This window comes from Cygnus olor, chromosome 1 (assembly GCF_009769625.2).
Source record: "Cygnus olor isolate bCygOlo1 chromosome 1, bCygOlo1.pri.v2, whole genome shotgun sequence".
NCBI lineage: Eukaryota > Metazoa > Chordata > Aves > Anseriformes > Anatidae > Cygnus > Cygnus olor.
In genome coordinates this window covers 183,768,644-183,790,042 of record NC_049169.1, presented here as the reverse complement: position 1 = coordinate 183,790,042, position 21,399 = coordinate 183,768,644, and the positions used below count along the sequence as shown (strand labels likewise).

The 21,399-nt window shown below is 44.4% G+C and overlaps 1 protein-coding gene across 3 annotated transcripts; it reads left to right on the top strand.

Annotated features, from left to right (window-relative positions):
• The first annotated feature begins 2,708 nt into the window (after positions 1-2,708).
• Positions 2,709-20,616, top strand: SERTM1 (serine rich and transmembrane domain containing 1). Of its 3 annotated transcripts, none has more exons than XM_040543555.1 (3): positions 2,709-2,771; positions 10,632-10,730; positions 18,028-20,616. In XM_040543555.1, exon 3 carries the CDS (start codon positions 18,211-18,213, stop codon positions 18,532-18,534), a length of 324 nt encoding a protein of 107 aa, XP_040399489.1. In that variant the 5' UTR covers positions 2,709-2,771; positions 10,632-10,730; positions 18,028-18,210; the 3' UTR covers positions 18,535-20,616. The 3 variants fall into 3 exon arrangements, with proteins under 3 accessions (XP_040399489.1, XP_040399493.1, XP_040399496.1); XM_040543559.1 differs by lacking the exon at positions 2,709-2,771 and adding an exon at positions 3,652-3,699; XM_040543562.1 differs by lacking the exon at positions 2,709-2,771 and adding an exon at positions 5,297-5,340.
• The last annotated feature ends 783 nt before the right edge of the window (positions 20,617-21,399 follow it).

Here is a 21,399-nt window from a genome sequence, read left to right as displayed (position 1 = left end):
ACTGTATCAGCTTCTGTCAAAGCTCCCCAAGCTGTGGTACACCTGCAAGCCGTAATAAAGCAGAAAAGTCATGGTGAAGCAAGCAGACAGCATCCCCTAAACACACTGGAAGGAGATAGGGCAACTCTGATGGCAAACTTCCCAGCGGAGCAGGGAAATTATGAAGCTGCTTGCTTACCTCCACCACTTGCTCTAAGCAGGCTCTAAGCAGGTGCAGGGAAACATATCAAGAACCATCAAAGCAATAACAGTAATAGTAATAGTAATAGTAATAGTAATAGTAATAGTAATAGTAAATTTCACATATTTTTCTGTGTTTTGTGTTAAAAATCCACTACAGACACATTGTCTCATGGGAAACCTAGGGGTGGTGAGGATGAAACAGAGCCCTGGAAGCCCAACTGGACTAAGCATTGATCAGGCCATGTCTCCTTAGCATGTCCTTTCCAGAACTGCAGAGACCACCATACCCACCCAGAATACTCTCCAGACCTTAAGCCTGCTGCTCTGGGCTTTAAGGCAGAGTCACTACGTTGCTGACTGTCGCTGCATTCAAAAATATTTATAGTGGCTTTGTAAGGACTTTTTTTTTTTTTTTGTGCTCTTGTCACCTGAAGAACAGCCATGCATTTTTCTGCTTTGCTGCTCCTTCATCCTTTTTTTTCAAACGTTCTCCGTAACGATCTTTTCTGTCCTCCTGTTCCTGTCTAATGCTACATCTGAGCATTTAGCCTTGCAATACATTTTCAGATACATTTTTCATAAAAGACTGTCCGAAGCAAGGGCCAGCTCACACTGTGCTGTTTGCACAGAAAGCGAGGAGGAAGAGCAAGTTAATTACATTGGAGCAGCCGCGCTTCCCACTATCATGGCCCCTGCATGAGGTCCTGACGCAGCCGCCAAAGCAGCCTGCGAGAGGCAAGATCTTGCTGACAAGTCCCCTGGTGCTGCTGTGAGCAACGCCACTGAGCAGCTCGCAGCAAATGAACAACCCACAAAGAGCGGCGGGACACCGGTGATGTAACCCATGCTAAAAGACAGCAAGAAGTATCCGTGACCCCTGAGAAGCACAAAAGCCTTCCTGTCCCATTCTCCTCTGCTGAACAAATGTGTGCCCGCTCCTCGTTGCACTGTTCGCCTCCCCATGAGAGGCACTTTGTTTGGGAAAAGAGTGAGAAAAACAGAGCAAAAAGGAATTCTTGCTCATTGCCTAAGTGCTGGCATCTTTTTGTGGCTTCACAGGCTAGGATGATGTGTCCTAAACCACACCGTGATAAATACTGAGCACACCTGCATCTGGATTCTGATTTTCTCCCAGCATCGAGGATTACCAGTGGCCATGCTGGATGCACTGGGGTAAGCACATTCATCAGCAGGAAGCACTCAGGAATCTCCTCATTCCTCAGTGGATTAGGGTTTGAACTGTAATCACCGGAGTGAGACAAGTCCAAGGGATCACAGTTTGTTTTCTTTAGAAAGCACTGATTTTTTGGCTGCTGCTAGTGACTGCATGCCTGGCTTAGCAGCCACTTTGGTTCTGTTGCGTTTGTCTTGTCTTCCCTTCTTCTTCCTGCTTGACCTCAGGGGAAAATTCTTGCTGTTTGTCCCAGCTTGCAATTACACTGCTGGAATAATTGAGCGGTAATGAAAAGAAGCATTTCTCTTGCTTTTTTTCTCATTTTGGGTTGCAAACATTTTGCTTTACTGCTTTTGCTTCTCCCATCTCCTCAGACTTTTGTGCCTGGGCCCCTGTCTGTATGACAAATAGATACTGAGAAGTTTAATCCACCATCTGTGTCTGTTTATAGCTGGTGACATCCCAGACACAGGACTCGCACCAAAGAGCCCTCTAGTCAGAGTATACAAATAAGAAAGGATATGGCAAACTCTCAGTATTTTGTTAAAATGGTTTCAGCAGGATTCTTCACCTCTATAACCTAATCATTGTTAGTAGTGTGGTAGGTGTCTACAATACTTCTTTCCTTACAGTTTCAACAGGTTTCGTGTGTTATCGCTCCAATAGCTCATGCAGTCAGTAAGCCACTGCTACATGCACCCCTTTCTGCAGAGGTTGCCAGCTGAGCTGAGCCAGTGCTCTGCTTTCGGATTAGGGATATCAGGGCCCTCTGATACTCTTTCCTGTCTGTGTTCATACGCCAAACCTAAAATCAAACCAACCAGCCCAACAAACAAAACCCCTGACTTCCCTTTTCATAGCTGAAATATTGAAAGGGGATTTTTGCCTTCTGAAAGCCAAACCCATCTTTTTTTTTTTTTGTATGCCACTGAACTCAGAGAGAAATTTGTTTCGTTCTTTGGGAATAATTTTCCCTTTCAGATTTGTATTTTACTTACTTATTCATGTGCATTGTTCCCCCCACACCGGCTTTGTTTCCAGGCATCCCAAGTTGCTCTTCTCCTGGAACCACGTAGACTGTGTGAAAGAAAGCACATCTCGCAGAAGTGCCTCCGCAGCACATCACAAACTGCGCAGCTCCCAAAGAGCAATTTAAAATGAAGAACAACCTTTTCCAACATCCTTTTCAGAGCTGCACGTGGACATTAGCCAGACACAAGGCTGAGCTGCGGAGGGTGCATTAAACTCCCCATCTGCTCTTCACACTGCTCGCCACTGATTTATAACCCACAGTAAAGTCATTCGGCCAAAAAAATAAAAAATAAAAAAATCAGAGTGGCTCAGACAAGTGCACCAGAAGCCAGCTGAGCCTCCTCTCCCACGGCGTCCCCTGCAAGGAACGGGTCCCAGCCAGGTAGCATTTTCTCAATATTTGATTCCAAAGTATGTGATATCTGCAGGTAAGTCATTCTCCAAACAAACTAGGAAAGGCGGATTTTGTTCTCATTTACATTACTTTATAGGCATTATAGCAGTTGGTCTTGGCACAACTATTCATTTACCCTTGTGTAAACGATGCCTAAGTATCCCTGAGGGCCTCAGCAGCTGGCCTGAGAACTCGGAAGAGTTTTTGGAGAGACACCTGCAACTTTTCATCTCCTGGGGCAAAAAAGACCGCTGCCCTAACCCAGCCCTTTGCGGGGCCCAGCTCCCGGCTGTGGTGCTGTGACCTGTCCCTGTGGCATCCTGGTGGGGTGGCTGCTTTGGGAAAGGGCCAGCCCTGCGAGGTGTGGGGCGACGCATGCAGTACATCAGCAGGCTTTGTTACGGGTCTGGCTAGAGGTGGCGGGGGCTTGCACAATGCAAGTAGCAGTTAGGAGAAGTGGGGGTTCAGGTCGGAAATGAGGAGACATTTCTTCTCAGAAAGAGCACTCAGGCATTGGGACGGGTTGCCCAGGGAGGTGGTGGAGTCACTGTCCCTGGGGGTGTTCAAGGAGAGGTTGGACGTGGTGCTTAGGGACACGGTTTAGTGGGTGACATTGGTGGTAGGGGGATGGTTGGACCAGATGATCTCGGAGGTCTATTCCAACCCTAATGACTCTGTGATTCTATGACACCCACCCCAGCACCTCGCAGGGCTTTCTCCCCCTCCACAGTCCCGAGCACCGCTCCCAGCCCCCCCCACCAGCCCTCTCCCCGCCCGGGGGCTGGGGTCCGGCGGCCGCCCGCGGGCAGGGGACGGGCGAGGGGCGGGCCGGGGGCGGCGCTGCCGCTGCGGCCGTGCGGGACGGCGGCGGGAGCCGGGAGCCGGGCACGGGGGAGCGGAGCCGGAGCCGGGAGCGGTGAGCGGGGGGCGCGGGCTGGGGGCGCTCGGAGCCGCGGCGTTGGGGCTGGCCCTCTCTCTGAGATCGTGTTGTGGGGTTTCTTTTTTTTTTTTTTTTTTTTTCCCCCTTTAATTATTATTTTAAGGGAGGTCGGTACTTTTTATTATTATATTATTATTATTATAATTTTTTATCTCCCATCCTTCCTAAAGCCTGCTGTGATTTATTGGGTCCGACAGGAGCCGGGCCACCACAAAGTTCCCTGTACCCGGTGTCGGTGGTCGCGGGGGCACCGGGGTGCTTGGCCCCTCGTGTGCCGCAATCAGGGCATTGGGTTCGCACACCCGTTTGTCCTAGGTAACGCGTTGGGCCTGCCTTTGGTCATTCCCCAAGATGTTTTGGCAAGAACCTGGTTTTGCCCTCATTGACCCCATGGGCTGTCAGAGTGCTCGCATGGAAGACTTTCTGGTTTGGGAGAAATTGCTTTTGCCAGGGGCAGAGAGGGCAGGAGGCTCCCTGGAGGAGCGTGGGGCCGTGGCTGCGCTGCTTCTGGCAGGAGGGATGCTGAGGGAAGGGAGGCACAGTTCGGTTTCTCTTTCGGCAAGATGCTGCAGGCTTTGATGGTGCAGAGCGTGGGGTCATCGCTGTGCAAGCACGTTTTCGGCTCTCTGGGCAAAAGCAAAGATTGCCACGCGTGTGCTCTTTCACATTGTTTGCGGGAAGATGATGGCAAAGGAATTGCTCCCTCTGCAAATAAATCTAAAACGCCTGTCCTGCGTGCCGGGAGAGGAGTGGAGCTTAGACAGCACAACGTGTTAAAACAAAGCAGGATAGATGCACAGAAATGTGTCTTTTCCAACCACTTTGTGCCTAGCTAAGAGCTCCAGGCTGTTGCAGTACCATCTCAGTAGGGGTAAGGATGTTTGGGACAGAAAGCAAGCGAAGCAAACTCTTCCTACCTCACGTATGCTAAACAGGAGCCCGTGGGAGATTATGAAAACAGTGGTAAAAGCCTGAGCATTTGCCAAAATTCTTGACATGTATATAAGCAAAGAAAATTAGGAATGCATAGTAAGTACCATTAAATTTAATTTAGAGGTAATTGTAGCAGAATGGTACAAAGCTGAATAGAAGAAATGTGTAACAACTGGAGATATAGGAGGTACATAGTGCTGGCAGCTTTATTCTAAGAAGGGATCTGGCTGGAGGGTGGATGTCTGTTCCCTTACAATCTTGCCTTTTGCAGTCATTTTGACCCCGCTCTGAGTTTTCTGAGCCTGAACAGACTGAAACAAAGGACGACCTGAAAGCCCCGGTGTCCTTCTGTCTGCTGTAATGCCTACAAAGGCTTGTCGCCGTCAGGGATGGGCACTGCTGCTTGTAGCTGGGTACCGGCTGCCTTCCTTTCCCACCTTCCCCTCAGACTTGGCCCATGCACATCACCCAAGGTGAGGGAAGAAGCAGCATGTCACGCCCGCCTCCTTCATGTTTCCCAGGCTTTCCTCTGCCAGCTCTGGCGTTCAGGCTTGCCTGCCTGCAGCCTGCTGCTCGCTGTGCATTGCTGGCAGCCGCAGAGATGCTGTAGGACCTCGAGCTGGTGGTGAAGGGGTCCGGGGCTATTTCAGCACCCAAGTCTGCTCCAGTACCATCACCAAGTTGGTGAGTGCATGTGTGTGGATATATTTGGTTTAGGAAGTTATTGCCTTTTGCATTTTGCTAACCTTTTCAGACGTAAAAGGATGACCGGGGTAGCTTGTGTCTGCCAAATGTCTTGGTTCGTAATTGGGTCTTAGTGGTGCAGTGCAAGTTATAAATTGTATTCTGCGAATTCCCCATCAAAGGCAGGAAGCAGCACAGTTTTCCTCCTGGCGCCCCGTCTACATAGAAGCAGAAGAGGAATTAGCTCAAGCACAGAGCACATCGAGAAGTTACTGAAAAATACAATGTTTCTGATAGGTTTCGAGACTTGGAATTTAAAAATTAAAAAGTCATGACATTTTCATCTCTCCCCGTAACACCCTCTTGCCAGCACTCCACCCTTTGTGTCTTCATGACTACAGTTGCCTCCTTTTCCTGGTTGGCACGGAGGAAATCCTGTTATGACTCGGTCAATCCACAGCGCTGCTGCAAAAAGCCACCTCCGTGCCTGCTGCTTCGGCTGCATCTCCCCTCGTGGCCAGTCCTGTTTTTGCCCCGTCTCCACCACATCAGACACGCCAGCTGCAGGCTTCACTTTCAAGCATCCTGGCTAGCCCCCCTGTACATGGCATCCCACCTCTCCCACCTCTCATGTTTTTTCAGGACAAAACCCCTGGGATCTGGTCAGCCTGTGCTCTCAGCATCCATCTCCCTCAGGCTATCATCTTTGTATTTCCCCGAGCTTTGCCTTGCGCTTGTCTGTAGCTTCCTATGGGTGCCTCGTCCATCATTTCATTAATTTCCTTGGTATGTCCCAACACGTTTGCTTTTGCTGTTATGCCTTCAGCAGCTGCCTGGTGAGATGCTGAGACAAGCCCTCACCTGCACTGCCACACATCCCAGTCACTGGGATTAGTCTGGGGCTGGATGTGAGCACAACGGTGTCTTCTAAGGCCAGGACACCTGAGAGGCAGTGTTGCACAGATGACTCTATCTACCACCAGCAGAAGCTGCCCTTCCGTGGTCCGTGATTAGTGCTAGTTATCTTCACTTGCTCTTTTTGACATTTCAGGTGCAACCCTGCCCCCTTATGCTTACACATCACAGCATGGTTCACAGCAACGTTGTGTGTTTGTGTAAGTTACTGTACACCCCTGTGCAAGCAGTGAAAATAGGTACATGTGAAGCACACACCTGTAGATATGGTAATGCCAGTCTCCTTGTCGAGGGAGGCAATGCAGCCTGCGTTGGTAGAATAAGAATGGAAGTATTTTTGGTTATACAGTCGAGAGGATGCAGAGAATCAAAAGGAAAGGTTCTCCCCTTATGCCTCTTGGTAAAGCAGGTACCTGAGTTGGGAAGCAGAGTTACAGCGAGCAGAGGCACTGTGATAGTACATCTGTGCCTGAAATTCACCTGGCATTTGAGTTCTCAGCCTCAGTACATTGTCGGTATTGTATCTGTTTTCGGAAGGAGAAAAATTTCTGAAATAAAATGATGCATTAACAAAGGTTTCTGGTGAATACATTGTACAATGCCTGTCCTAGCTTTATATTGTGCCACGATTCCTAAGGAGATTTAAACAAAGTCTGCTTGACATTTTAGGTCTTGAGCTGGACCATGTACTCTATTTTTACAAAATATATGGAAACCAGGGTGTAACCCGAATATTACTGTAAAAAAAGTGTTCTCTTTTTACTCTGAATTCCGCTTCCTGCGTCACAACGTCATTAGTTAAGGGCTAATAATCCTATTGACTAGCCAGGCTGAGAGCCCCTTCGTGTTCAGCAGAGCCCCCTGGAGAAGCCTTCAGGGAGGGCTCCCGAAACCTGCTGGGATGATGTGACCACAGGGGTGGATGTGGCCCCTGCAGAGCACCAGGAATGGGGGCTCCCAGCACCTCCTCCAGCATCAGGCAGGATGCTGTGCTGCGGCACCGCTGGGGTTAATAGAGACCTGAGATCCATTCATTTCCAGATTTACCCACATTTAGCCCTTAGACTGTATTCCTGGTAGGTGAAGGGGATGGTGCTTGATCTTTCTGAGTTTTTTTTTTCCTCCGTTTTCCCTGGAGGAATGCAAACCAGCGGATCTGAGCCCTGCAAGTTGTCAGCTTCACAGGTGAGCGCAATGGAGAATGAAAGCAAGCCCTGATAATCATGACTGCTTGCCCTGGGGCTTGAATGTTTATCTGGCAGGTTTTACTCTGAGTAAGCGATGCGTAGGAGCTGGAACACTGCCCCGTGAGAAGTCCACACAGCTTCAGGGAGAGCCAGCTGCCCTCCGGCCCTTTGGCCAGAGGCGTGGAGCCCAGCGCCAGTTCCCTTGCATTGGATACAGAAGGTGGTGATCGGGAGCTGCTGTTAAGAATCAGACACAAGCTAGCAAAGCTTAATTAATTTCTGTTTGCTCTGAGGTAATTGCATCCACACACGCATGCTGGGTGGCTTCTTGTCCAGAGAGGCTCATCAGTGCTGGTGGGATCCTCCACAGGGCCACTTGCAGCCTCTGCAAGAAGGGGCAAAGGGAGCGGGGTGACGCAGCAGAGAAAGGGAAGAAAAGGCAGGAGCAGCTGCAATATTTTCATATACTCCTTCCACCAAGGGAAGTGGGCTTTAAATGAAAATTATGCGTTTGCGTTCCTTTCGTTTTGCCACGTGAAAACATGCAGTCATCCCACCCCACACTATAATCTCAAACAAAAATTTTGAATTTGTGTTCGTAAGAGATTGGACAAGAAGACACTCCATAAATGCAGAAATTAAGGAATCCCAATCCCATCATTTTCTCTCTCTGCATGGTCTCCCCTTGCATTGGGCCTCCTTGCCAGCCTGCTGCCTCCACGGGTACCCGTGGAGGGGTGTGTTGCTTTGGCAGTGACATCTGGGTCGCTGTGTTTGGCTGCAGAAGTCAATTAGAGAGATCTAAAGCCATCAGGGGGAACCAAATGGCTGTTTGAACCTTAGTGTTTCCTCTTCCTGATCATCTGTTGTCACTAAACCTTAGGAGCTCAAATGCCTTTGAGGTTTCTGCTTGGGGTTGAATTTGGCTGAAGATGACCAACAGGAACAAAAGCTGCTCAGAGTGGGATGGAAGGGAATAAGCTGGGACTGGGAACCGAGACATGAAATATGACTACTTGCTGTGGTAAACCAGACTGAGAATGGGATTTTGAATTTCTTTTTTATTTGTTTCCAGTTATCTCATTTTTTTCCGCAGGAAATTTTCAACAGAAGTGGGAAATAAATATCTTTAGCAAACTAACACAGGCAGGAGACTGATTTCCCCAGTGACTGTGTGTCCACTGGGTGAGATTCAGACTCTCGCTCCCATGGGAAGCAGAAATACGGACGGCTGTATCTCCCAAATGTACAGTGATGAGACTCCTTGCCCCATTCACATCCTGAGCAACACGGGAACAGCTAGGTCCCCGCTCCCCATGTGTCTCGTTGACAATGGGAGAGACAGATGTGGTCAGGCCAAGTCCTGCTGTCAGAACATGGTCAGCATGAGCCTGGGGGCTACTGCTGTAACTGAGACCCTCAAAGTAGCTGTGAAGGGCATTAGACTGGTGCAAGAAGGATGAAGGACTACATAAGCCAAAGGGGCTCCCATATATTAGGTTCTTGGTCTTCTGGTCCAAATATTTCTGTATTCTTCGGAGGTAATTAAAAGCTCAGACCTCTCTGTCTCACTGTGCACGCTTTCCATTTGAATATGAATACAGACATTTAAAGAGCCTTGAGGATGCATTGTGCTTCACGCTGCATCTCTGGTGTGTTTAATCAGCTCAAGAGTTCGCAGGCTCTCTTCCCTTCGCCTTGCTGGGGACTGGGGCATTGTGTTGCATGAAGGGCTGGACGGGCAAGAGCAGTGCTCGGTGCATGTCGGGAGAGATGTGCTAAAGAAGATCCTGCAGAGACAAAGGAGAGCTGGAAAAGAAGCAAAACCATTTATATTTGTCATGTCTGAAGATAAAGTCTCTGCTGCAGAGGTTTGTGCCTCCTTCCCCAAGACATCCATTCTGAAAGAAACAAAGGGAAGGGAAAGGGTCTCTGCTATGAGCAGATGAAACTGTGGGGCATGGGATTGAGCTCTTTATTACATGAGGCAGATTTACAAGAGAAAAGGTTTGTGGGGGCTGTTGCATCCCCTCTCCATGGCAGTAGCAGCACCTGCCTCAGCCGACATGCTCCTGGGCAGGTGCTGGGGTGCACAGCCCTCACATCCAGGCACCAGCTGGGTCTGTCCCTGGGGAAGCCGACCTGAGGGCTTACTTGCAGCCACACACCTCTCTTCCCAGGCTGGGAGGTGATCAGGAAGCCATCTGCCTCTCCTTGGGTGGAACATCATAACATAGTCAATGTTATCAAGTGCAATGTTATCAAAACATTTGCATTTCAACGATGCTGACTTTTAACAGCTGCACTAGATAATTTTCTTTATTGAACTTGGACTGGCTTAAACCATAAGTGATTCAGTGATGGAAGGGATGAAAGCAACATAACAATGCATTAACATTCATCCCCAGAGATCTGCTTCTCTAATGCAGTTCAAACCAAATGTGCTGAAAGGGTAGCGCTTTGAGACGGATAATGACTGTACGAGCGTCTTTTCTTTCCTGGAGGAGAAGATCGTCTTGAAAGTGGCCATACTTTTGCTTTAATCTATATTGTCTGGGATTGTTTCTTCAAACATAAAATCAATTTAGTTTGCTTTATTAAAGACAGTTCAGGGGCCAGTATTGAGTGAATTTAGCATGCAAAAATCTGCTAGCTGTATTTGTGCACATACAATATTCAGACGGTGGGTTTCAGGTAAGTGAATTTAAACTGCAGTTTGTCTGAAATAAAGAGTATAAATAAATAATGGTGTGTAATCCAGAAAGACCTGATTCCTGGCAGAAGCCTTTAGGTGATGACGTGAAATGAACTGGAATGTAGATGCGCAGCTCCAGTGCTTAAAGCAGCACCAGGTGACAGCAGGCTGTCTTGGTGCAGGAGCACTTTGCAAAAGAAGAGGGGCAGGGTGTTATCAAGACATGTCTGTAAAGAGGAGATCAAGAGAGAAGCATGTTATTTTTTTTATTATACATGCAGTGCTGTAGCTGGACAGCAGAAGGATGTGGCTAGCAGAAATGAAAAACATGCCAGGACTCCATTCTTTTTGTTTTACCCTGAAATTTCTGCCACTTTTCATCCCTGTTTGTTTTTTGTTTGTTTGGTTGTTTTTGTTTTTTTTTTTTTTCTTTGGGGGGGGTTAATTAATGTATTTATTACTAAACTCTTCGGCTTTGATTTGCTTTTTTATAGGCACTCTTCTCAGCATGCAGTCCCTTTAGATTTGGGCGTGATAACCATCCACATCCTGCGCGTTGGACATTTGTCCTACATCCCTATACCATCCTGCTTGTAAGTATTTTATTCCTTCTCATTGCTTGTTTTTCTCATACTTTATAGAAGCAGATTCATCTGGCAGTGACTGAAGGGGTAGAAGCTCTGGGTTTGGTCCCAGGTCATGATGTATTTGCTTTACATTGATATAAATAACTGTGTAGTGTGGAGATCCATGGGAAATGTAAATGATAAAGGCATTTAAGCCTATTTGAATGAATTAAATATCCTTATGTCTCCAAGAGTTTCCTTTTCCCAGCCCCACACAAAACCCCAAACAAAATATAACTTGATTTTAACCTGCAACCAAGCCATCTGGGCTCTTGTCTTCTTAGATTTTAAAAATCATACATTTAAATCATATTAGATCATAATAAAAGATGAAATTAGATCATAAATTAAAGGGAAGACCTTGCTTGTGGCAGGAAATAGTTTTTCCTTTTCCTTGTGTGCACATTTTATTGAGTCAGTAGGTGACCAATCCTGTTTCCCACGCAGAGTGGCAAAGGAATTCAATGCTCCTGGAGGGGTCCGGGGCCATGAAGAAACAGCACCCTATTTACTTGTGGTCTTTCAAGTTGCCAAAGGCATTTATGCAAGAATAAGAAGCATTAAGGATCATATTCTTGCTAAACTCCAAGTGAGCAGTCATTGTTTGCCTTTCTTACCTAATCATTCTACATTTTCAAATGAGTAAAATATTGCTAACTTCTCTTTTGTCTAGCACTATTGTCTGATTCAGCTGCAAGATGCTAAACTGCTACATTTTCCCAGTCTAGAGCAAACTGACTTTCATGTCTGGAGGGTTCCCTGTATGTAAAGTTAATTCGGTCCTTTGGTATGAGCATGTAAAAGTATTTTAATGGCAATAAATGTTTTGTGTTGCATGTTAGTTGGAAGGACTATATGTGGTGGTTCAGTCCTATATACTAAGGAAATAAATGCATAAAACAAAGGTGTTGGGGAGGAAGATGGAAAAGTTAAACCAGAAGCTTGCTGGCCTTCATCCGTAGATCAAATTAGCAAAGGTCATGAGAAATCGTAATCTTTTTAACAGATCTAGTGAAAACTTGCTGCCAGCTTTTGGAAGTAGCGATAAAAACATGATAACAGGACTGGAAATGGGGACAGCTTTAAACATCAGGAAGTTTTAAGTGGCATCGTCTGGGCTCTCTTCTGGGAGTCTGCACAATTACTATCCTGCTCTATCTGCTCTAACGCTGAACAAAGGAGATGGTGTTTTTTTCAGGTCACAAGGGGATGATATCATTATCTGTCCACTCCTTGCTCCAACTTTCCAAAAGGGCAAAAGAGAGCAGAGAACACACTCATGAGTCCTTTAATAGAGATAATCAGTGTCATCTTTAATGAAAGTCCTCTGCCTCCCCTCTCCTATTCAAAACAAAGAACTGTCTGCATAATACAGAGCGTGTAATTGCTGCTCAGAGCCGGAGTACCATCTTGCAACTGATCTCCCTTTCCTAGCCATTTCCTAGCCAGATTAACAGTCAGTAATTTCAGTGCCTTTAGCTAGCCACCAGATCATCATCAAGGGGATGGTCCCAGGTCATCCTTCGTGGGCATATTGTTCCACAGAGACCACTCAAAGTGTGTCCCCATGGGTCCTTACTGTGCTATTTGCACAAGATGTCCAGTGCTGGTATTTGGTTTCTAAAAGAAAGCAGAAATGAATGCAAACAGGAAGATTTGTTTCTGTCCCTTGTGTTACCTAGCATCTGTATGAGGCTCCTTGGAGGACTTGTGAGCAGTGGAAGGAGCAGCCGCATCCCTGACTCCCTCTGTGCTTCCCCCTGCCTCCCACGTGTGATCAGTGGTGGGGCTGTGCTTCTTCCACCCACACCTCTGTGTCCCTCGAGACACATGTGTATGCAAGCTGGGGAACTGGATCCTCAGGAGGACAGTGCATGCAGGGGGAATGAAGCCTGGTGTCCCAAGGCTCCTTGGGCAGATGCCCATGGGTGAGCTTCACCAGTCCCTTGTTGGGTCATTGAGCGACTCCCTGCTCTCCCCAGAACCATCTGTTTTAAAGAAGTTGTAGAAATCTAATTTTTACGTTGCTTTCATCCTCTGCCTCTGTGTATACATTGGGCTGAAATCAGCCAAAAGGGTTTCTAGCTTTTAGGGAAGGAAAGCTGATGTGTCCCATATTGATGTCTGAAGGGAAAAGGGAGCTCACTGTTGTAACTGTTGTAAAGGTAGATTAAGCCCTCCGCTGTTAGGAGTTGTTTACAATAAGAAAATGACTTTTTAGGATACCTTCTACCTGCAGAGGAAGAGCTGATGGAAGATCAGGACAAAAATCTTAGTTTGTCAAGCATAAAAACACTGATTTTCTTTGATGTCTGTCTCTCTGCTTAAACACTTTGAAGCCTCTGAAATGGCCAAGGTATTTCACAGCCTGTAGTCACAGAAAGCCAGGAAGAACCAAGAAAACAAAGCATTTACCTGTGGCTGATAAACTCCAAATAAAATCATAGAATCGTAGAATCATTTAGGTCGGAAAAGACCTCATGTTCCTCATGTTTTAGGGCCTTGGTGTTTGTGAGCATGCACCATTAAATTATATTTCAGTGTGTCTGAAGTAAGAGTTGTTGCATCAAGATATGCAGAGAAATATAATACAGGCAACTGGAAGGTAAAGGATTTATGATCCTGGGGCTATGCAAAAGCTCTCTGTTTACTCCATGCCATCTTGGGAGAGTACTGCAGCCCTGTTTGAAATTCACCTTAGACTGAAGAGGGAGATGACTGATGTCTCAGTGATGCTCAAGATTAAATTGCATGTGTTACATATAATTTGGCACTCAGGGCATATGCTAATTAGCGAGGCCTCTCCCCTTGACCACTCTGCAGTGTTCTGAAGAAATAAGTTTTATGACAGGTGCCATCAAAGGTGCAAACAGTTGATAGTTTTGGCGCAGCTACCCAGACATGATACTTCACATCAGCTGGGATTTAGCTCTTACGTGTTGACAATTTACTTAATCCTCGCCTCCCCCGTTTGCCTTACTTTTGGTGAAGGTCATTTTGTCTGTCTCCCCCTTACCATGGATAGAAGAAAAGATGAAAAGCTGCAACTGAGGCTGCCTGCAGTATCCATGAGGTAGCCCTGCCCTTGGAATAAGAGTGGGTATCATCTGTGGAAAGTGATTTATACAGAGGACATGAATGGATGAACAATGTGAAACTGTGGGATAATACTTGCATAATGGTTCTGTTTGAAAAGTGAGCATTTGCAAATGACACCATGTATCTAGCAAAGCCTTTCCTTGTGTGCTGGCACGCCTATTTGGGGATTGAAGTAACAGAATAAGGTTTTCTTCTCTTTTATATCTAAAACTAGCAGAGAGTGGAGGTGGAGTCTGTGCCTTCTTGATGCAAGGAGTAGTTTTGCTAAAATGAGTGAATCTGTATCAGCAGCTTGTCCATCAGAGCAGCAGGCTGTGTAACAGTGGAGTAATAGGGCGAGAACTCAGCCAGGGTTGGAAAGACAGAGTATGGCCTGGGACAGCAGTCAGGTTGGGCTTGATGACTCATGAAGCCTCTTCAAGCTGCACGTCCCTGTCCTGGAATGACATAGTTGCCTCTGAGAAGGTCATCTGGATCCAGCTACATCACAGATATTGAGTCAATTTTCTCATTATACTCTGAAGTCAGTGACAAACTTGCTAATCATTTTTCTGGGACCAGGTTTGGCCGTGATGTTGTTCTATTTAGTTTTCAGAAATACACGAAACCATTTACCAAGGAAGAAGATTAAGCCAACATCTGGCTTCTCTGGGGACTCTTCCTTCGGGAGGATTAGGCCCCAGGAGAGAGAAAAATGGTTGTACAGCTTATCTTCTTGTCTTGGAAGAAGCAGGGACCTGGTAGCTGTAGTGCACTGAATAAAGCTGCTCTTCAAGGCTGGGAGGTCTGATGTGCCTTGTGGCAGAGGTTTGTGCATGTCTCAGTCCAAACTACTCTTGCGCCCCTGTCCCTCACGGCCCAGCAGCTGGCAGCTGAGCCACCCTGGCTGATCTCCAGCCTTTTTTGCAGTGCTGGGATAGCACCAGGGAACTTCATCAGGGATCAGGACTGGACCTGTTTTATTTCTGTACACATTTGTACCTTTCCTATGAATGCTATGCAGATGTTATGAGCTCATATGTTCACACTTCCATAGGACGTTGCTGTTAATTTACTTCAGCAGGGTACAGATGGTTTGTAAAAATCCTTTTAGGATGAGCAGGACTTTACGTTTCTTGTATTTGAAATGTATAATTAAAACAACCCTTTTTTTTTTTTTCTTCCTAAAACATCACCTGAAGAGTCACTTTAGCTGAAGCTTTATTTTAGATGAGATCCAGTTGCATATCACATCCCTGTGCAGTGTAAGTGGGGCAATGAGGATCTGGACCATAGTCATTTGGAATCAGAGTTTACAGAGCCTCTGATCTCACCACAAAATACTCAGTTAAAAATAGCCCAATTGACATTGTAAAACCTATAAAGGCTCTGATCTAGCAAAGCACTCACATCTCTGCTTAACTGTAAGATTCTGATTAGTCCTATTTAAGACCATAAATTTTCTGCTCACTTCAAAGGAAGTCCTATGTTGGAGCTCTTCCTTGTACCAGGGCCAAAACCATTAAGGGTAAAAGTAGAACAGAGCAGATTTCAAATTTGTGAAGAATTTAAAGGCTTTTAACTTCTGCCATATTAAAGAATTTATGTGAATTAATTCCTTAAGTTATTATAGAGAAATTCAATTATTAATGGATCTGCTTTTCATTACAATGAGTAATCAAGGATAAACATCTTCTATATCAAAGCTTATCTCTTAAAAAGGATAAATTAGCTTTAAGACACTTAACTACTTCCAGAACATGAAATGAACATGTATTGTACCATTAGTTAATTTTGGATCACTGAATTAAAGATAGTTCAAAAGGAGTATAATCTCATAAGGATCTCTCTGTTCAGTGTATTGTGATTCATTTCACAAGGTACAATAAATACTGCTTCTTGTTGGGGTAAATACTATTAGAGTTATAAAATCGGTTTCCTTAAATATATTTTATACATCTGTATAAGTTGTATACCACAAGGGTAAGAATATTTTATCTGGCATTTGCAGATGCACTTTTGCACTCCTGCATATCTTGTAGGCTGTTGGGATGCTTGATTAAGACTACCAGAAGCTCTGCAATAAAACAACATCTGGAATGTAACCTTTTATCCATCAGAGTATTATGGATGTGAATATACTAGTAAATGAATCCGGGCCATAGGCCTGTCATCATCTCTCCTGTTGAATTAGTAGCATACTTCCTGGCATGGTTTTGGCCAGCTACCACCCTCCAAGCCATGCCATATGTAGGGTTAGGATGGCCATCATTCATTCCCAAAGGCAGCTGTGACTTGGCCATCCTGTCCACAGGCATAAAAAGGAGTTCAGATGTCTTCATGCAGTATGCCATGCAACTTGTCCGTGACACCAAAGAATAGTCTTGACCTGTTTTATGCAGTGGTTTAGATGTCATTCTGACGTATAGAAAATAAATTAGAATTTTAAAATATAGGATTAGATTCTACCTACTCCTTTACGTAGTCTTTGTTCACTCAGGGCTCTTAGGGCTTTTTACGGCCTATAGCATAACCTCCTAAATTTAATTTACAGCATGGAAGTACAGTGAGTACCTGGGCAAATAACTTAAGTGGCTGCAAAGCATTTTCAGCAGGTATCTCCAAGGCTTCCTGAGAAGAAACAGCACCAGCAGAAAAGTATCTAATCCTTCCTGGGGATTTTTAGTTCAGACTGGGGGTTTTGTGCTCAAAGCAAGCATTAAAAAATGTCACCCTCTTGAAGAAGGAGGAACTTTATCAAGTTAGCAGAATATGTAATGGAACATATATGTAATATGGTTACAGGAAAAATTAGAAGGCAGAACATTGCCTGCAACAATGCTGGGACGCTTCCATGGAAAGACTTCAGCAGCTGTGTGACACACAGAAAGAGACCACAGACTTTACTTTAAGGGCCTGATTCTGTCTTTCTTACTGTTGCTGACAGTTTGCTATCTATGTTGCCATGAAAAGCAGTGGGATTTTCCTCAAAACCTCTAGCTGGGAGTTAGAGGTAACTGTGTAGAGCCAGCCCTAAAGCAAGGTCAAGATGTTGGGAACTTAGGTCTGTATGGATATTGTCTTCCTTGTGCGGAGGAAAGCTGGGCACCTTTCCTTCCCATGCCAAGTATCTGCAGTGAGAGGTTGACCATGGATGGATAGAAAGGTTGCATGTGGATAATTACATACAGAAAATGAGCTTCATTTGTTCCCCACTTACACCTTGTATGATCTGTTTTGTGTCGAAATAAAGGCAATGGGTTTCTGTGTACAATTCAGCTACAGCATGTAGGCTTTTTACAAGCAATTCTTTACCACCAAGGTTCCTCTTACTCTTCCAGACAGCACTTGGGGATTGACAACGTTAGTTTAAAAAGAAGAAAAAAAGCAGCTCAGCATACCCTGATCTGCTCCTCCTGTTCTAGTCTGACCTTTGCCAGCACCAGAGCTTCCAGGTTTCAACGCAAAGAGGCTGAAGGCAAAGCTTTGCTGCCCATAGACAGACCCCTCGTGTTTGCTGGGCTGCCAGGGCTGCTTCTTTTCTCAGGAATTTGCTCGTGGGTGTCAAAAGCTGCAACACTTCACTGAAACGTGTCTGCCATTGAGATCACCCTGGCAGCATGAGAGCAAGATGCATTTTGATCTTTGAAACCATTTGATCCACTTCATAAATCTATAGTAAGAGGCCAGGTCTGGCAGATTTTCTCACTCTAGTCACCTCAGGCAAGACAGTATGGAATAAGTGGGCAATGGTAGTGGATTCTGTCGTTGAATCCATCATGGCATTGAATAGCCTTCCTCTAGGTTGAAAAGCTGGTGACTTGAGAGGGATTTTTCATTCCTTTATTAGCTTTTATCCACAAAACAAATTTGGGTTCTAATACATCTTTCCCACATAAAATACAAAGCTATTTTGATTGGGCTGTTCCTCAGTTAAAGAATTCCTGGTGGGATCAATTCCTGGAATGGATCAATTTTAATTTGTTGATGGGTGGGATTCTCTTATTGCTGCATTTTAGCATTTAGAGATGTAAAGATAGGAGTTAGCTAATGCCTTAAGAATTGCACCTCAGTGCTAAGGACGAATAACTCTTAAGAATTGGGTTGTCTCAGGTACACATAAAATCATGTTATCTGTTAGTAAATTAATCTTACTTTTTTTTTTCTTTTTTCTTTTTCCTCACAGTTCTGAAGGATACAATCTTCCATTTTCTTGGGTTTGATCAGTAAAGGATAAATCTGATCACTGGCTGACTCCATCTCTTTGTTGTGATGGCAAAATGCTCATCTAAAATAAGCCCTCTGTTATGCTGCTAAAACTGCCTTCGAATCCAAGATCTGTGGTGATTTTTAAAACGCAAACCCCAAGATGTCGGAACCTGACCCCTCATCTGGATTTGTAGGAAACATGGAAAATGGGACTTTCCTGGAGTTATATCCCACATCCCTTTCAACTTCCGTGGATTCATCACCTGGCCGTTTATCTAACGTCTATGTCTATGTTTCTATATTCCTTAGTCTCTTAGCTTTTCTCCTTTTGCTATTGATCATTGCACTTCAGAGGCTGAAAAATATAATTTCTTCCAGTTCCTCTTACCCAGAATATAACAGTGAAGCTGGAAGTTCTTTCACTAATTTAGAAGTCTGTAGTATTTCTTCCCAGCGGTCTGCTCTTTCAAACCTTTCTTCATGAAACTAAATGAAGGGGAATATGAGGGGAACGGAAAAGCTTTGTCTTGTTTCTCGGGGAGGTAGTGCATGCAACATTTGCCTTAGAAGACTATGATGAAGAGGTGGCTTTTAAAGTTTCCTTATTTTTCTTTCTTTCCTTTTCTAGTCTTCATTTTGCCTTTTACTAATGTTGCTTTTCATTTTGGATAACGACTCTTAATCATTGTTTCATGCCTGTAACTGTGATGCTGTCTTTTACTCACATATACATGGTGTTCATTAGTATTCCTGCCAAATTGTAATATGGTTCTAACCAGATGTGTCATTTTTCTGCTCTAGTTGTGACCCCTTTCCTGGTTTTATATCAGTAATACTCTGTTGGTTTGTTTTTATTTTTTTATTTTTTTTTTCATTTTTAATTAGATAAGAACTTCTGGATTAAATCCCCATTGCAAAAGTATCAAAAATTAGCTTAAATTATAAATATAGTCCTTGGGACAATTTAAAGTTGTTGCTATTGTTTCTTTTGTAATTTCCTTGTCTTTTTCAGTATTTATTGGTGTTTATGAAACACAAGTAAAATCCTTTCCCTGAAGAATGTTACTTTGGTTTATTTGTACTTAAATCTTTCTGTATAAAGTGTCTGTATTTCAGTTTTTGAATTGCTGAAATCTTTGGTTAATTTAGTAAAGCGACTACAATAACTGTGCTCACTGCTGAATGTGTAAAGATATTTTTGGACCACACTGCATATAATTTGCCTAATGACTTGTTCCTCTGGGGGGCAGCTTTTGCTGCTGAATCACAAATATCGCACAACTCCTTTCCATCCTTTGCTGATCATGCAGCCTGTTCGTGACTGATACCAGTACAAACTGATGGTTTCTTTTAGATCCGCTTACTGTGACCATCGCTGCTAGCTGAATAGCACCTGTGACTGTCCTTTCTTTAGGCACAAGATGTTCGTACCCGTTTATGCAGAGCCAGCAGGGACAGATATTACTTGTGCTGGCGAAGGCTTACTGGGGCAGATTTTGCCTTGTAATTTCATGAACGCATGCTGGGGTGGACACAGGGATGTGCGTAGTTGCCGGCCAGACCTGTGCTTTGACACTAAGGAGGTGTGTAATGGATAACTAGTAGTATTGTGTACAGGGTCCTGTGGTCATCTGTGAATTAAATCAAACCAAATGATCAAAAAAAAAAAGAAAGACTTGAAATGCCCAAAGTGATCTACGAGGATTGCAGCTCTATAGTGTGCTGTGTTACTTCTTGCAGTCCTTGTTGCAATACATGAGCACAGCCCAGTCCTGCCTCAAGCCCATGCATATTCACCTATAATGGCAGTGTCCAAGTCAGTGGCGAGACCAGAGGAAGGGTGTGGAAATGTCCCTGCTGTATCTGTTACTGGTGCAAGAGCACATCTAGGTCTGGGTCATCACCGAGGCACATTCTGTCATTAACTATGCAGTCTTTGAAAGAGGAAATTGGAAACTCCAGTGTGAATATAATCATTAAAAACACAGCTGCTCCGTGCCAAACAACATACAGATGATGTTGGAGTTGCTGTTTTCAATTTTTCAAAGTGAACCTACAGCATGGTAAGTGGTAATCAATTATGGTGTTGATTAGCTCCTTACAAAGGTCAAAGAATTTGCTGACTAGTAGAGGAATTAAGCCCAAAGAATCTCTGAGCCAAACTGTTCTTATGAATATATTTAGTCTCTTGAATATTTTATTCATCTGGCCAAAAATTCCTTGTAAGTCGCTTTTCACTGTAATTGATGGGGAAAAGAGTTTACTATTGGAAAGTCATTGGGAAAGATTATTTCCTTTCTGAAAGCTGTTTAAAACCCCAAATCTGTAACAGAATGTATTTTTCTGTTGACTTGTAGATAAAAATAAATGAACTTTAAATCAAGACAGAGCAGCCATTCAACTATATTCTCTTACCTACAAAGTTGTAAACTTGTTGCTTCCTTTGCTGCAAATGCAGGAATTTAATCAAAACCAGAGATGAGACCGCAGTCTGAGAGAGTTATTTATTACCAGTGATATGTTTCTTTTTACTAGTTTATGTTTATGGATGTACAGACGTTTCATATTAAATACACTGTTGAACATCCATTGGCTTTGTTCAATGAGCTATTATCAAACTCCACAAGAACAAAAATTATTTTTTCAGTTTGCACAAAGTAGAAAAGGTGACTGAAAACACACATTTGATTTTGCTTCATAGTTTATTAGATGCTATTAGCTTTTTTTTTTTCCACTCTGCAGTGACATATGGGACTATATAGAGTCATCATGTTTTCAGCTGAGTTGCACCTGTTCTTCTCAGAACAGATTTGAGTAAAAACAAGTTGGATACAGCAGAACAGCATCAGGAGAAGCCACAGGCAAAAAGCAACATGCCATTTTGAGGATTGCTAAGCACTCGGCCTTCAAGAAAAAAAAAAAAAAAAAAAAAGAAAGGTAAAAAGAAAAGAGAACCTGACCTTGAGTTCACTTGAGCTAGTTGCAGGGATTTTCCATGATGGTAAATTGAAAAACAGATTAGATTATTTATTTTCATCAAAATTCTGTGTTTTCTCTGTCTCCTTCTTTCTGTCACTAACACACCAACACACTTGGAGGAGTGGGCAGAGAGGAATCTCATGAAGTTCAGCAACAGAAAACGTGAAGTTTTGCCCCAGGGAAGAACAACCCCATGCACCAGTACATGCTGGGGGCTGACCAGCTGGAAAACAGCTCTTCAGAGAAAGATCTGATGGTTCTGGCCCAAATTGGCCATGGGCCATCAATACAATGTTGCTGCAAAGGAGGCTGCATTAGGAGGAGCACTCAGATACACCTGGAGTGCTGGGTCCAGTTTTGTGCTTCCCAG